At 41.2% G+C, this 16,309-nt stretch overlaps 1 protein-coding gene across 2 annotated transcripts in view; it reads left to right on the top strand.

Moving 5' to 3' along the window:
- Positions 1–16,309, top strand: part of LOC124187228 (protein grainyhead) — a 74,520-nt gene that overhangs the window by 51,557 nt on the left and 6,654 nt on the right. Inside the window, exons 6-13 of one of the 2 annotated variants that reach the window (XM_046579629.1) lie at positions 2,195–2,463; positions 5,936–6,104; positions 10,907–11,018; positions 11,504–11,598; positions 11,905–12,081; positions 12,226–12,411; positions 12,760–13,206; positions 15,585–15,649. In XM_046579629.1, coding sequence (XP_046435585.1) covers positions 2,195–2,463; positions 5,936–6,104; positions 10,907–11,018; positions 11,504–11,598; positions 11,905–12,081; positions 12,226–12,411; positions 12,760–13,206; positions 15,585–15,649 — 1,520 coding nt within the window. The remainder of the gene's footprint in view (positions 1–2,194; positions 2,464–5,935; positions 6,105–10,906; positions 11,019–11,503; positions 11,599–11,904; positions 12,082–12,225; positions 12,412–12,759; positions 13,207–15,584; positions 15,650–16,309) is intronic. The other variant, XM_046579637.1, reaches the window with a different exon arrangement.

The following is a 16,309-nucleotide window of genomic DNA, read 5'->3' as shown; positions in this document are numbered from 1 at the left end:
GAGGACGTGAAAGCTTAATGCAGATTTTACATCTGTGAGGTGAATACATGGACAGCACTTTTTCGGAGTATACTCTACATCAATTGCGGTAAATCCACTTGAGCATATTGAAACTCTTACTAACGGTTTTGTAACTATTATTAGCCGACTTGCAGATCTTGCCACAATTGCTGTAGCTTTAAGGCCAAAAAAGTTCTGTGTCCATGTATTTACCACGGCAGGTGTAAAATCTACAATATTTTATTTTTTTTTTCGTTCAATCAACTTACAGAGGTAGACTGGCATGCTTACGAATGTCCAAGTTTACAAATTTGATTGCAAAAAAGAGCGTCACATCTCAATTCGACATGTAACTCTGAACAAATGTATGTGTCGAAATATTCTGCTTTTAATCGAGTATTATAGCATCTCTTTAAGGAGATGTAACACTGTTAGAAAGACGGACGTTGAATGGAAGATCGAAAATATTTAATTAGGATCCAAAGTATAGACGTGATGAACAAAAAGAGATAGGAACTTTTTTGCAATTGACTAATGATTTTCTGTTCACGAACGTTGAGTTAATACCGCGTGAAATATTGTTTGAAGAAGAATGTTTATAATTAATTACTATCCGCTTATAAAAGTGGAGTACATTTTCCTGCCACCAGATGTACTTCGATATTTCGGATCCCAATAGAAATCCACACCGCATTTGGGTGTTGATTTTAAAAAGCGCAGCTTACACCGATGCTGTTGAATTTTATAGAAAATGGCGTTGACTTTTATCGAGACGGTAAATTTTCTAATAGAACAAGTCGGTTATTCGAAAATTGTTACTTCTTATTAACTTCGTTTGTACAAAATATGAAATTTCACTTTCTTTCTCTCACGGGAGTGAAAATCTAGCCACTCAGGCAGAAATTATATTTCACCCAAGAAAATTTAGAGTGCGTGAATATTCTGTAAGACTTTTCTTTCGACATTTTCTGTACAAGAGTGCGATTTTACCCGAGCAGAAATTAAAATGTCCTTCGAAAGATTTTGTTAACTATAATCTGTTCCCAAATTTTTATAACGAAAAACGCGTTAACAATCATAAAAACGCAATATCTCAAGCGGACCCGATTTTTTTCGCTTTCATTTACCTACAATAGTAAACCTCGGATAATTTAACGCTGCAGTTAGTTGTAAAGAAGTACAAGCGCGTAATATCGAGACGGTGGCGGTTAAATTGAACTGCTTCATCGGATCCCACCGCAAGGTAAAGCGAACAGTGAGTCGATAATGATGATAATAAAAGAGCAGAGAGCCAAGGGAGAGAGAAAGAGAGAAGAGACGGTGGAATGGGCCGGAACCGCGGCTCGTAAAGTATTAATAGAGACGCAATCCTTTCATAAACGTCGAAATTGTCGCCAAGTGAGGAGCGCACGCATGAACGCGGTTCGCTTTACGAGACCGCAGAACCTGAAGAAGAGATGCGCGTTAAATCCGCACTCGCTTCAATTTACCATTTTACGAGCCGTACTTGAAGATCCCGCTGCACCGAAGCCGCGCTCGTTTCCTTTTCTTTTATCTTTCATCCGCGTCCAGGCAATCTGATCTGCGAGTACTGCAACAGTTGCAATCCTTCGAAGCGCCGGCTCTTCTTCTTCTTCTTCTTCTTCCTCCTCAGCAGCCAGCTCCTCTCTTGTTTGCCTCAATTTCACCTCCTCTCTTCAGACTATTATATCACTAATGCCGCACTTCGCGGAGCCCGCAAGAAATCGTCAGCGTGATTTAACGGCCTATTTTAACAACCGTGCAGATTGAAATTATCCCCAATAATAGAGCCTGTCTATTATACGCATGCAATTACGATTTTTTCTAACCTTACCGCATTTACACCTTGCAGATCATCTGTACAAGTGAAATTAATCATCCCCGAATGACTTTTTATACTTTTTACTCTCGAATCAATCGTAATGTCAACTTTTCTCACCTGAAAACCGGGACGTATGTCACAATCGATCGCTTCGCTCGGGCGGTAAATCCACCGGCGGGAATAATCTTCAACCTTATTCCCTTGTTACATAAAGTAATATTCTTTTTAGCTGTCTAAGAATACCTGGAACGATTTCTTCACTGCAGCCACTGCATGCGTGGCTCAATTCAGCATCACCCTATCAAATATACATTATACAAGTACTAAGATCGTTGTCTTACTTCTTTTCAGACGTCCTTCGATTACACGGAACTCTGTCCCGGAGGTCCTGTCGCCGGGACAGCCGTGGTCCTCGAAAACGGGGCGGTCGTTCATCACCAGCCCCTTCAACTCCAGCTCCAGCAGGGCCACGGCCAGGTCCAAGTCCAACGGGGTGGGAGCGGAGGCCTCGTAGCATCGGGTGCGAGCAATCCGAACGCATCCCAAAATCCGCCAAGATCGAGACCTTGGCACGACTTTGGCCGACAAAACGACGCTGACAAGATTCAGATACCAAAAATGTGAGTGCGTTAACCGTTGCGAAGGAATTTATTAGCCACGGATGCCTGCCGCTGTTAAAAATAATTTCTTTACTGGATTTCCTACACTATATTGGAAGTTTTATTCGGATACGTATACGCAAATCAAACTTCAACAAATCATAGCTCGTTTTGTTTGCAAATTAAGAATTTACTAATGGGCCGAAGTTACATTTTTAGATAGCTCAGGAAATTACCGTAAAAACGATTTGTGCGAAATCAATACCGGTTGTGAATGTGAGAAACTAACGTTTCAGTTTCAAAAAATAAAAAAAATATGTGTACATCCATAGGTTATTAGATTAGATCAGGTGATTTAGCCAGAATTGATGTAGCCGTTACTCGTCGAAATTGGACAACCTATCAACGAATTTGCAGGAGTTTGTAAAAAAAAGAAAAGTGTTCTATAATTTAAACCGTGCCACAAATTATCGAGTAGGAAATTACTTCGCTAAAATCTTCATCGCATTCATTAGTTTTCTACTGAAACTAATCGCAACTCAATTGAAAATCCTGTTTAATTTCGCAACCTTTCTCGAGAGTTTTAAGACAACCTTACCAAATGGTAAAAATCCAGCTTTAAGATGACGCTGCGGACTTTATTCGGCGGAATTACCGATCGGATGTCAAAAATCCCCGATACGCGGTGCAATGTTACACATATTCGAGGGCGTTAACCCGTCGGAGGGTTTATCGCTCGGCGTGGTCCCATTAAATATTAAATACGAAAGTGTTCCATTTATATTATACCGGGCGTTCATCCGTGTGCGTAAGTTCCTTTAGATTACACATAATACAATATACGCGCGACGTATCGCCGGTCGAAGGAGCTAACGTTAACGTATAATAATACTTACGTCGGGCTTAGGTAGTTAGTCGGTGCAGGCGTTGTTTGTGGCTGTATGCTCGGTATATCGCGAAGCGACGTTATTAAATGTTGGCGGTAGGCTAGACGCGCGATAAGCTAAGTAGAAGCGGTGGTATATGTACGCTTTATACGCTTCTTTATACACGGTTTCACTCAGTGAACAGATATCGACTTCCTTCGGATAACGCGGGCGAAACGCGCCGCTTCGACTTTCTGTTTCTCCTTCCTTCTCTCTCTCTCTTTCTTTTTTCTTCCAGTCTCGCATGTCCTCTCCCTTTGACTGTATTTTATTTATTTTTTTTTTTTTATTCATACCTTTACTGTTTTCGAATATTTCCAATTCCTTTCCTTGTGATCCGTTCGCCCCGTGACGCAATATGGCTGGGAATTATCCCAGCCAGCCGCGTATGCTTGACGTGAAAGCATCGAAATGAAGACTTTTCTCAATACCTCGAGTCTCGTTAATGTAAACCAGTTACTGAACGTGTAACGTATGTACTGAATTTTATCGGAACGAAAAAAGTTTCAGGGGTAAAGAGAAAGAAAAAAGGATAACTATGTTATTCAATAAACATGTCGTCACATCGCACAATCTTTATTGAAAAACCAATACACACGCTGTTCACCGTTTGACTGGAATGCGCTTATACTGTATATCTACATTACGTAGATTTGTATGAATAATCTATCCACCAAATTAATACAAATCTCGACGTATTCGTACAACGTGTGATATACTGGCCCCCATTTGTTCAGAAATACGGCGAACTCATCCAAGTATAATATCGATGATATACCGATTGGTGGCTTCTAACGGTCGGAGTGAAAGATCGAAACTTATGCCGAATTTAGTACCAGCTCAATCTAAAATTATAAATTCGATTTTAGATGCAGCTTTTTCTTCATACATCAAATCTCTAAAAACTTGAAAATCCACCGCGCTTGCGCGAGTTTTATCGGCTAATCATGCAGGCTGGCCATCCCGAGTCTTCAGCTGTCAAACGGTTCCTGGCGACGATGTAGTTGATACAAATTTTCGAGGTTAGAATCTCAAATAATTGAGCTGGCGACTCGGAAAGGTTTGGAAAGCATTCGTTGTCGGTTCGGAAAGTTGACTCTTCAAAGAACGATCGGAATTTAATGCTTACGCTCTTTGAACATTGAACCGTACACATTTTGCGCACGTTGGCACGCCTGCATCGCAGACGAAAATATCGCCGCGGGAAGATTTCGCCGACCAATGAGATCGAATTACTTAGCGCATGCGCGGTTGATTTTGTACGTGCATCTACGTGATTTACGCGATAATTGGAAAATTAGGAGTCGACATTTTCCACGATGCGTATAATTGTGCAATTTTACCAATTGTCACAAGTATTACCGAAGAGTTGCGTCCAACAATCGATGCGGCACAACGACTTCCGGGATACAAGGTGCGAGCAGAGATTGTCTGTTCGTTCTACCGTACGAAGTGCGCAAGGCATCGAACCTTTGAAAGCAGTGACAAAGTAGCTTCAAATTGCCCCGGTTCACCGCTGGCAGAGTTTGATAAACTGTCTCTACTTTCACAAATCGTTTATTACTCGCATAACATAGAAGTAAATGTAATGTTGCATACACGTGTTGAATTGCCACTATCACGCATGCGTGCATGTTATGTTATGACCTGTGCATATCTCGGCACGAAGTAATGTCCATTATACTTCCCTGTAATAAGTTTGAAACGTCAAGGCGCGGTCAATTCATCATTGGACGCGTTACTCGCTCGGCTTATAATATTATCCCTTTATTGGCGTCGATTCTCGATCGGTGTATAACTTGAGTCGAGGTTAGTTACAGGCGTATAGTATACATGCATACCACCGCCGTGAAACTTTATTCAAATTACAAGAAGAAGAAATAATTTATTATTCCAATTGCAATTGCTCAATCCAGGAAATCGAAATAACCGCTGAATGTAAAAAAGAGAAGATAAGAATAACGCGAGAGAAGAAAAACAACCGCGAATAATTCATGAATATGAGCAATTTGTTGACGTGGAATTTTGTGGATTGTATAAAAAATCGATGTAGCTTCTCTCTCGATCCGATCGCGGGAATGTATCAAATAAATATATAAATTTTTTTTTTCCAAGTCGGTGTTCGATCGTCCGACGTACAAGCTTCCGCGTCGGAATAATTAACCAATTTAAATATCTCGAATGATTGTTATTGGCGTAATATATACACATAAATATATTTCCCCGGGTACGAAGTAAATAAATTATCGTTTACGTCCCGCGCGACATGAAAATGAAACAATTCTTTTCCTCGGTTTCCAAACGGTTTTACTTTTTCTTTTCTTTTTTGTTGGTTTGTTTTTTTATTTTCAAACTTTTCTTCTCTGATTCTTTTAATCTTTGATTCCACCCTGTTATTCACCGCCACGTATCGCGTTCGGTCTGGCACCTCTCTGGCAGCCCTTTATACTTACATCCATCCCGACTACCTGCCAGGGGATGATCGTAAAATCTTCCCCAAGAAATAATCTGCCAGCAGGAGTAGTCTTCAGACGCAAGTTTTGATCGATTGTCCTTTTTGTCCGCAGCTACTCGTCCTACGGTTTCAAATATCACCTGGAAGCGCCGATCAGCACCTCGCAGCGTCGGGAGGACGACCGCATCACGTACATCAACAAGGGTCAGTTTTACGGCATCGCTTTGGACTACATACCGGATCCAGACAAGCCGCTCCTCAAGTCCGGTCAGACGGTTAAGGTAGGTGAACACTCCTCGTCCTTGCTGGGAAAACGATTAATCGGCGTGCGATCATCCACCCTAGAAACCTTCTAATTGCTTTGTCAAATGGAAGGCTGAGTTTGAAAATTTGCAGGATTCAATCTACGTTAAAAAAAAATAAATAAAAACACAAAACAATTACACCGTTACCGGAATTCCAGAAGAAGTGAATTTATTTACACAATTATTATAACGGAAGCTCGATGGAAAAGGGGGTAAAAATTATTAAGCAATTGACTTGATTGTCCTTCAGCTTTCATACCATTCGATTGATTTTTCGGTTCAAATTTATTTTTTTTTTGTAAATTTGAAGCTTCCAGCCTTCCTGCATCGGTGCGTGTTAAACTCGCGTGAAATGGAACGTCGGGATAAAGCTGGGTTAATGAATACCGCATAAAATTGTTTTAATCGTCTTGAAGATCTCGTGGAATTATTAAATTAAACCGACTCGCCGCGTGCAACGTGTGTGTTATACACCGATTCGTGTAATAAAGTTTCGTAGAGATTCAATCGAATTCGAGCCGCGTATAAATGCCGCTGCATCTCGACTCGGAAGACTACGTAACATTATAACATGTATACAAGTATACACGGTGCGTATAGTTTGTCGATAAATTATCAAAATTATCTTCGTCCGAGAATAAACCGTCGAAACGTTCCACGGAACCGTTGCAAATGGATTCCGATCTATAGATATAATGAGAACTGTTAGAAGCGTTGACACGATCGAGCGGCGTTTTCTATTGCCGTTTATGAGACGATTCCTCGGATCTCCGGCTTCTCCTAATCACCTTAATTTCAACACGCGTGTCTGAACCTGGCTCTCTTGATTCGGATATAAGTCAGAACATCGCAACGACGACGGTGAGAATTAACGTTGCAGGTACTTAATTAAATACCCGTTCCGGTTGACTCTGAATTTCAAACAGCGAAGCCCTGATATTCCGCCGTCTGGTATGCATAGGTGTACAATATACCAGGGTGGTTAATTTTTCGACGATTTTTTTTTTTTTTTTGTTTTTTAGTATTTGTCACAGTGGCACCCTTAAAAAAAAGAAAAGCAATGTCGAAAAATGAATCACTGGTATATAATTGTAAGTAAGAAACAGTAATTTGCCCGTAATTCTCGACACTGTCAAGTCAGTAACCGCGGTCATCGGCTCAATTATACTCGCTTTACGATTCCCGATAGTTCTCAGTTCTGTCATGGCTTCAAATAATTCAACTAGCACGTCAATCCCGGTGACTTAACGGAGTGACGTTTCACCGTCGGCAGAGACACACTGTCTACTTTATCGCTAACCGCCGTCTGCGCTACCCAAGTAGCACACGGCTTATTTATTGCCGTCTTGTTAGTGTCGGTGTAGAAAATTGAGACAACTGATTTCGTTGAATAGAAAATCGTGCACGTTTTCAAACCAATCGTTACACAATATTGTACAATTGTTATCATTACGAGTGCATTATATCTGGTTAATGTTTAGTAAAAATATAAATTGGCCAATTGGACATCTACGAGGCTACGTTTTATCAAAATCCACCCGTATTCGACAGTTTAGAGTACATTTTCACTATTTACGATACCCTGAATTCCATAATTATAGGAAAGCTGGAGTTGTCCTGCGTTACATTACCCACGCAACGATTTCATTCCGTACGTTCATAATATTTCCTGAAATAAATCGCCAAAAAATCGCGTACCTTCTGTCTTAAAACACGGTGTTTAAATTGCATCCTCGTTGCGAAATTGGCTGTACTTAATGACGACCGTCCGTGAATTAACGCTCGCCAATACTCCGTGTAAAAAAATATTCTCTGATAATACACGCGCGCACATTACGAGCGGTTAAAAAACATTCGCGACAGGATCGTGACAAGTGTGCTACCTGGAACGTATCCACTGATTCATATTTCGAGAGCTCGAGGGCACATGCCTCTTATTCGCGATCCGTGGTACTAAATCCGCAGCACGCATCGATGCACGCAGGCTGTACGTATCTGCAATCGGGGCTTGCACGCGCATATGTGGCACGCATATCGATACGTTTATACATACATATATGTATAAACTTGACGCGGCTGCAGAGGACGTTGATCGTAAAGCTCTGCACCGCAGGAGCATTTCTCCTCGAGCTCTGTACGCTTTAACGCAACGTATCCGCACAGTGTGCGCTTTAATCGTGTGCACACGTAGATACGTGGCGGTATCGGTTATGCTGCAGGAAAACATGGCGCCTTATATTCGTGTGCTGCGGAATCGGGTGCGACGCGTGTCCGTTCGCCCATTCACCCGAATCACGAAAAATCGCTGCCAACCTCTACGTGCGCGCGCCGATTCGATCGCCCTGCACACACGTGCATTCGGTATTACTTTATGCATTTGCAATGGTGCGGTCTCTCTACCCGGCATCCTATATTTTATATAATACGTATAACGCATACGTGTGGAATCGGGCGTGACCAATGACTTTGTTGTCACCGTCGTCGCTCCCTCGGCTCCTTGGAGTCCGAGCTATTTCATTTCGTATCTTGATCGCCTTACCCCACCTTATTATTGTAGGTACCGGTACAAATTCCAGCTTTCGACCCTCTTCGATATCGCACGCGCCGGATACCTTCTTTTTTGGGAGGAGGGGTCAGGAATACTTCCGTTATCAAAGTTAAAGCATCGCGAATACGTAGGTATATGCGCAAAATTTGGAAATTTGTCAGACGGATCGTGGAATTTTTATTTTCTACTCTGTGTCTAGCTGATCACACGCCTTCGGAAATGGGAAAAAAAATTCTGATAATGATAACCGCCCACCTTTTTCATGATACCTGATTTTCATTCATGTTTTACGTCTTATCAATCTTGTAGGAAAGGATGCCTGTAAACCGGCTGCTTCAATACTACTTCACAGCGAGTGGGGGAATCTGTGTGTTAAGGTTTTTCCTGCATTCCACTTCGCGATCTCATTCCGTAAATTTGAGACAGTCGCGAGGCTGCTGAAACTCCTCCTCGCTGCAGAGTGTATACACGTATATGCGTGTGCATGTATATACATACGTATATATTTATTTATACATATACATATATATATATATATATGTATAACAACTGCCGCGGTGTTGAGCTGCAGCCTCGACGAACACAAAAACTGTGTGGCGTAAAAGGGCACGATGCACGTATAAGCATGCAGAGACGCATGAGATGAAACTTGAACGCGCTACCTCAACCAGTGTCTGCGTATAATGCGGTATCATACGTATACATATGCGATGCGTACGACGTACTCTTCGCCTTTGTAACGTCTCACGCGCATGCTTGATGATCAAACTAAACTCTCGTATATGGGGTGGCTCGGTCGAACTGAAAAATTTTGAGAATTTGCTTTGTTTTATGGTTCATAGACTACTCAGGATCAATTGGTCGCAGTTATACGGTAGATTAAATAAAAGACGTCAAGTTACTGGTACGATTATACGGTGTAGTACGTTTCAACTTGTTCTGTTCCATATGGAAATCAACATCCCTGTGATGAATCAATGCGTGCTTGGTAATTATAAATTACAACAGTTCAAACAACTGTAAGAAGTATACACTCGGTGTAATAAACGTGCTTACAGATTTAGTAGACACAAGTTCTTTAAGTTCAACAATATGTAAACTTATTTAGAGTAAATACTTACCTTGCGGTGCATTTACGTGTACATTATGCGTGTACGTAAGACTTGTACTCACAAGTTTACACGCGTGTAGGTGGAACACGGACGCGTACATTTAGAGTATTTTTCTTATACGTACTTGAGGTCCATTCGTCAAGTATAACACGCCCTGTAAATTACACAGGCGTATAAATACGCGGCGTACCGCGAGTTGGTAATACCGATGCACTCTTCTGACGTAGAATCTTTCGTGCTTTCACCGACACACTCTAGTCAAGTAGTCATGCGTGTACCGACGTACGTGTACCGATTGTGCGGAGCGAGGGTTCAGCCAATGGACGTTCTGATCTCTTTGCGTTTAACTCCGCAGAATTACACGTTGCGATATGCCTACCTACCGCACTGGCGGACACACCGGCCCATGTGTACGTACCTACGTATGTACCTCGGTAGGCGCATGTACACCACTTGCGTACAATGTAATATGACGAAGAGATGTATGTAATATAACGTGATATATCAGCCGCGGTGCAACGTACGTCGCACAATATCCAAGCATACGCAGTGAAACTTGAGGTGTTTCCTTGCCTCGCGTTTTTGCCGCAGCTGCATAACCATGCGTATATACCTGCCTTTTTTTTATTTATTTTTTTAAAAATAAATACGGTACGAATATATCATCATTATCGTACGTTCTAGGAATACTGTACGTACTTATTTAAGTCACGATATTGGCGTACAGACAAATTATAGGTTGGACGATCGCATAGCATTCGGATTCATGTTTTTAAACAGTCGTGTAGAAGGGGGAATCATCGCAGTTGAAATACTCTTGCCATAGTTTTGTTTACCCTGAAACAGTCATCGATGACTATTGAATGCGTGAAATGATCTTACGGTGTAAATTGAATTCGAAGCGTGTCAATGGCGGCCATATTGGTTTCGTCCGAGGGTCTGAATTCACCTGTCAAATAAAACTTTGAAAGTACTTATGTAGCTTCCGATTTTCAAGAATCCATCTTCGACAATTCAGTCGTATAACTGTAGTGTATACCTGTGTAGGTACTTGTGTTTCTGCCGAAGATGGGTACGGTTCACTTGAAGCGACCTAAAACTCTTAATGAAACTTACAGAGCGTCGTTATGCTGATGTTCCGAGAGGAGAAAAGCCCTGAGGACGAGATAAAGGCGTGGCAGTTTTGGCACGGCAGACAGCATTCGGTCAAGCAGCGCATACTGGACGCTGGTAAGTCTGTTTACTCATTGTCGATTCTGTTTACCCATACCTGTGTCATCCGCACGCACTCGAATCCAATGATCGCGAGATGAGCGCGTGCTGCATTGTGCGCTTCGTTCCTTCGGACGATAAACCTCGACTGGTTCCCATTTTTTGGTTCATTGTAATGATCTTTGAGTTTGCTATATGCTTCCGGTATGATTTGAAAGTGGTCGTAATGTTGCCACTAAGAAACTGTCCGCCAATTTTCATCACTTTATCACATAACGCTGTGGATGTTGATTGATATGAAGATAGTCGATCATTGAATCGTGGATATATTGTTGTCGTTTCTGCGCAAGCTTTCGGGACCCGTTAAGAACGGCTTACAAGGTTGGTGATACAGACTTTAGACTACAATACGCTCTTTGGACGCTCGCCGGTTCATTTAGCGTTTATTTTTAGTAAACTACTAGTTTTCTCAGTTAACGAATATACCGTGAAATGTTTTTCAGATACGAAGAACAGCGTTGGCTTAGTTGGATGCATCGAGGAGGTCGCGCACAACGCTATCGCCGTTTACTGGAACCCGGTTGAATCTTCTGCCAAGGTAAGCGGAAGGGCTCTTCCTTTTTGCCAATATCTGTTTTTGCAGATGTAAAATTTTGATGAATCGATAATCTCTGTTAAACGAAGTCCATTTATGTACTTGGACGATTTTGTCAACTGTGAAGAATTGAAATACATTCGACGTTATCGATGTACCTTATGTTTTGTAATAAATATTTTTGGTGTTAAATTTTTCGAACCATTACATCTCCACAATGTTTCATTTATTATGAGATCATTCGGAATTCCCATGACGTATCGGGTCATGTATGTCTCGGTACTGACAAGATTCTTAAATACTTCGCAGATAAACGTGGCGGTCCAGTGTCTGAGTACAGACTTTTCGAGTCAAAAGGGCGTGAAAGGTCTGCCTCTCCACATCCAAGTTGACACGTACGAGGAGCCTCCACCCCATCCGCACACTCACACGCCTACGCCACCCTCGCATCGGGGCTACTGTCAGATAAAAGTGTTCTGCGATAAGGTGAGTGATGACGCTGAAGATAAGTCGTGCGATTTTCCGCAGGACGAAAATAGATCAGATTCAGTGATTATTCAGACCGACTGCAGAAAAGAGAGAGAGATGGTGGATGAATGGAATAAATATATCATTCTCTGTCTTGCACAGGGTGCGGAGAGGAAAACAAGGGACGAGGAACGGAGAGCGGCAAAGCGGAAGATGACGGCCACTGGAAGAAAGAAGCTAGACGAGCTCTACCATTCCGTTACGGAACGCAGCGAGTTCTACTCCATGGCGGATCTACATAAGCCCCCGGTCCTCTTCTCACCACCCGCTGAACACACCATCGACAAGGTAAGCGCCGAGAGAGAATTAGCTCATGCCATTCAATTAGAGCGCCGTAGCGTATGGGCGAATCTTGCGGGCTTTATCGTTGCAGTTAGAACCTTCCTCAGAGGTGAAGTAAGACGCGAACAACCCTTGCCATCGTTTTGTTGGAGATGGTATAGCTGTCGGTGAGCATCGACTAATGAAATAAATTTTACAGCCGAAATAAAATTCCAAGTGAGACGACGCGCGCCATGTTGAATTGTGATTTGATCTCCGTATTACGGAAATATAGCTTACTTCACTTCGTATGCGCGAAATATCCCATGTTCTCTTGAATATGAAACGAGTATAAAAACCGTTGGCCAATTGCAGTTCTCGCCGATGGAACTGTCCGGATTTTACGGCGGCGGCGGCGGCGGCACAACCGGCGGAGACACGGACACGTCGTCACTGAGCAACGGGGAAGGTGGCGGAGTAAAAGCGGGGCCGAGCAGTCCGTACCCGACGTGCGTGAGGCCGAGTCTCCCTGCGCTCAAGTTCCACAATCACTTCCCACCGGACAACCTGACCTCCATCCACGACAAGAAGGACTCCCTGCTGATGCAGGTCCAGGAACTCCAGGGCTCGGCGCTCCAGGGGATGCAGCAGACCGGCCTTGGAACCGGCGTGGCGGTCGGCAACCGGCTTCACCTTCAGCAGCAGCATCTTCGCGGCAACGAATCCGAGGAACGCGTTATGCTCTACGTCCGGCAGGAGTCCGAGGACGTTTACACACCACTCCACGTCGCGCCGCCCTCGGTTCAAGGACTCCTCAATGCTGTAAGAGCCCTCCCACCCTTGAGTCCTAGCCTCGCGATCACCTCGCAATGCAGTCAATTCTACTAACTGTGTGCAATCGTTTTCTACTTGTGCTGCTGCTGTGTTGTTGCTGCCCTTTTCGTGTTTCTTTTTCATTGTATCTCACGCTGCCCCGGTGAAAATGATTTCTACAATTTTCCACGAATTTTTACAGAAATTGGGACATTTCATACAATAACGTGCAAACAATTGTTTTCGTAAAAATTGTAAATATGCATAGTTTCTCATAAAAACCTGTAGATTTTCGTGAAAATTCTTATGTCTTCGATTAAACATCTACAACGTACGAAAATTTTTATCGAAAATTAACAATTCTATACGAAAAATTATGCATTTTTTATAATTTTGTACGAATAAATACGAAATGTTCCAATTTCTGTAAAAATTAGAAGTAGTAGAAATTTTTACCAGGGTGATTACGCTTTTCCTCTATCGTACCTTTAATCATTGGCGATCTCACGTGATCACGTCTTGAATTAGCGTTCTCGAATATTGTGGTAAAAATCAAAAATCACCCACCGACTTGTGTATATTTTTTAATTTTAATTTTCACGAAACGCAGGTAATCCTGAAAAATATGGATTCTATTCGTCGTATTACATGCATTGCAAATTTCAACATTGTTTTATTAAATTCGAACTCAGTGACTCTACTTAAATCATTGCCCCGAAAATCTTACATTTACGCAGAAAACAGTCTAAAGGTAACATGGCGTTTTTTCAATAGTTTTTATTCACCAATTCGGAGACGTGATCCAATGTATTGAAACAACCGGCTCCAAGGGATTAATTTGACTACGTTCTGTCAGGACGTTACACGATAATAAAACAAAATTGAAAACAAAAAGTCGACATAAGCTTGTTTTAAAATCGAAACAATCAAGTACAGCGTTATAAAATAAACGCTGCGCTTGGTGTTTGGGCAAGTACTTGACATATTTAAGTCCTGTGTTGTCGAACCTAATGAAACGGCGGAGAATAGTACGGAGACAAAACGTTAACATTTTTAAAATAACCATACTGTAAAAAGCGGATTTTCAATCAATTATTTCTTATCTGTTCAGCATTGCTTTATGTGCTGCATAATGTGTAAATACATACAGATCAATATATCTATAGTACGTTTGTACGATAATATGAGTTAATTTTGGAGAGTAAAATGATTATATTGTAAATTTTAACACCTCTCCATACCTATACATCTATGATAGTTGAATAAAAACCTATTAAATATTCTTTATTCGCATTATTATTATTACTACTACTATTACTATTATTATTAGTATTATTATTATTGTTGTTGTTGTTGTTGTTGTTGTTATTATTGTCTGTACCGTTTCATTGGGTTCAACGGAGGCTACTGTTCGTTTTCGAAACCAACACCTCGCTAAAAATGTCACATACTGGGCTCTTATTCCGCGTCTTATCTTCGACGTGGTAAAGAATATTGGAAAGAAATGAGTTGAGAAATTTGTTCTCAGCAAAACTGGCGTATCCGCATAACCCTTATAATGCTGAAGCTCCCTTTCGCCATATTTACTGAAACACACTGTAAATTAGACGTAACGCATAGGACGCCTTACAAGCATAATATAGTAAATGTATATAATATCATTTTAATATTTGTATTTAATCTGTATCATACACTGATTAATGATTAAAAATAACTCTGCATGCCTTGCCAAAGCCTCGGGTACTTATACATGTTCGTGTAACACGTCAGCACTTAACAAAGCGTATGTAATTAAACCACCGTCTATTACACGAGAAACAGACCGATTCAGCCCTTTTTCGTCGGTACATACCAAGACGACAGGGTGAAACAAATTACGTGCAGAGCGGAACAGTCGCTCAAAGCACTAATTGCTTATTCCCGAGTAGGCCTATTAATTTTTGTTTATTTGCAAAATAACTTCTTACAATTTTTTTTATTTTTTTTTCTTTTACTTTCACGCGTACGCTTAGAATTGCAGTTAGAGAAAAAAGTGGAAGGATACATTGTGCATATTTTGGAAATAAAAAAAAAAGAAATAGAAAACTCAAATCTTTCAATCTGTCTATTCAAATTTGACACGCGTTCTTTCTTTACTTCATTCTCTCATTCTTTCTTTCTCTATAATTTTTCATTTTCGCACAATTTTTCATCACCACGTCAGCCAGCTTCTTTTGGCACGTGCGTATATATTATATACAGATAAAAAGTCGTGGGATCTAGATATCCGGATGTATCACGACTATTAGATTAAAGAGAGAAAAAGAAAAACGTTAAAAAAAAAAAAAAAAAAGAAAAAATGAAACCACTGTCAAAATTCTAATATTCTACTTTTTTCTATTTTACAGATTGAGTCAAAGTACAAAATTGCATCCTCGAGTATTAATAACCTCTATCGCAAAAACACAAAGGGGTAAGTTTAGTAGAGTGTTATCTTTACTTGCATGTTCGACTACAACATTGCACATCACTGCACGCAAGCACGCAAGCACGAACGCACTTTTTTCTCTTTCAAATCACACTAATCATCTGTTTTCCTACATCCGTTTCTCTCCCACCCCGTTACGTTTAACTTCCCACCGCTTAAGTATTTATCGATTGATCGTTTTATCGTTGGTTTTGGCAATGGTTATGGTAAATATAATACCGTTTTGGTTACACAGTCATAATCGTTGGGTGCAAGTCTACCATTTTCACTGCGTGAATTTTACACGTTATACATACAGCATATGGAACAATAATACGCTCTGGCATATAAACGGACAATATGCTTTTTCTCTGCCAATCTCTGCCAATCTCTGCCAATTATCCCGCAACTAAAACCTTGTACTTAAGCCAATCTGTAGGTAGGTAATGCAAATTAGCGATCTTTGAAACTGACGTGTTTCACTGAGGAACGGTATTCGAACGTAATTAAACAAGGTGAAATGAGCCACCGAAATCCGAGATGCCACTTTTGGCAATGAGATATACGAGTTTCCATGATTGTAATACGGTTATCATTTTCGATTGAAGGGATTTCACATTCGTGTGCGAAACTTTCGCACGTGTGATCAAGAGAACGATGACTCGT

Source organism: Neodiprion fabricii, chromosome 1, assembly GCF_021155785.1.
Source record: "Neodiprion fabricii isolate iyNeoFabr1 chromosome 1, iyNeoFabr1.1, whole genome shotgun sequence".
NCBI classification, from domain to species: Eukaryota; Metazoa; Arthropoda; class Insecta; order Hymenoptera; family Diprionidae; genus Neodiprion; species Neodiprion fabricii.
The sequence above is the reverse complement of the archived record's forward strand: the minus strand, read 5'-3'. Positions and strand labels throughout refer to the sequence as shown.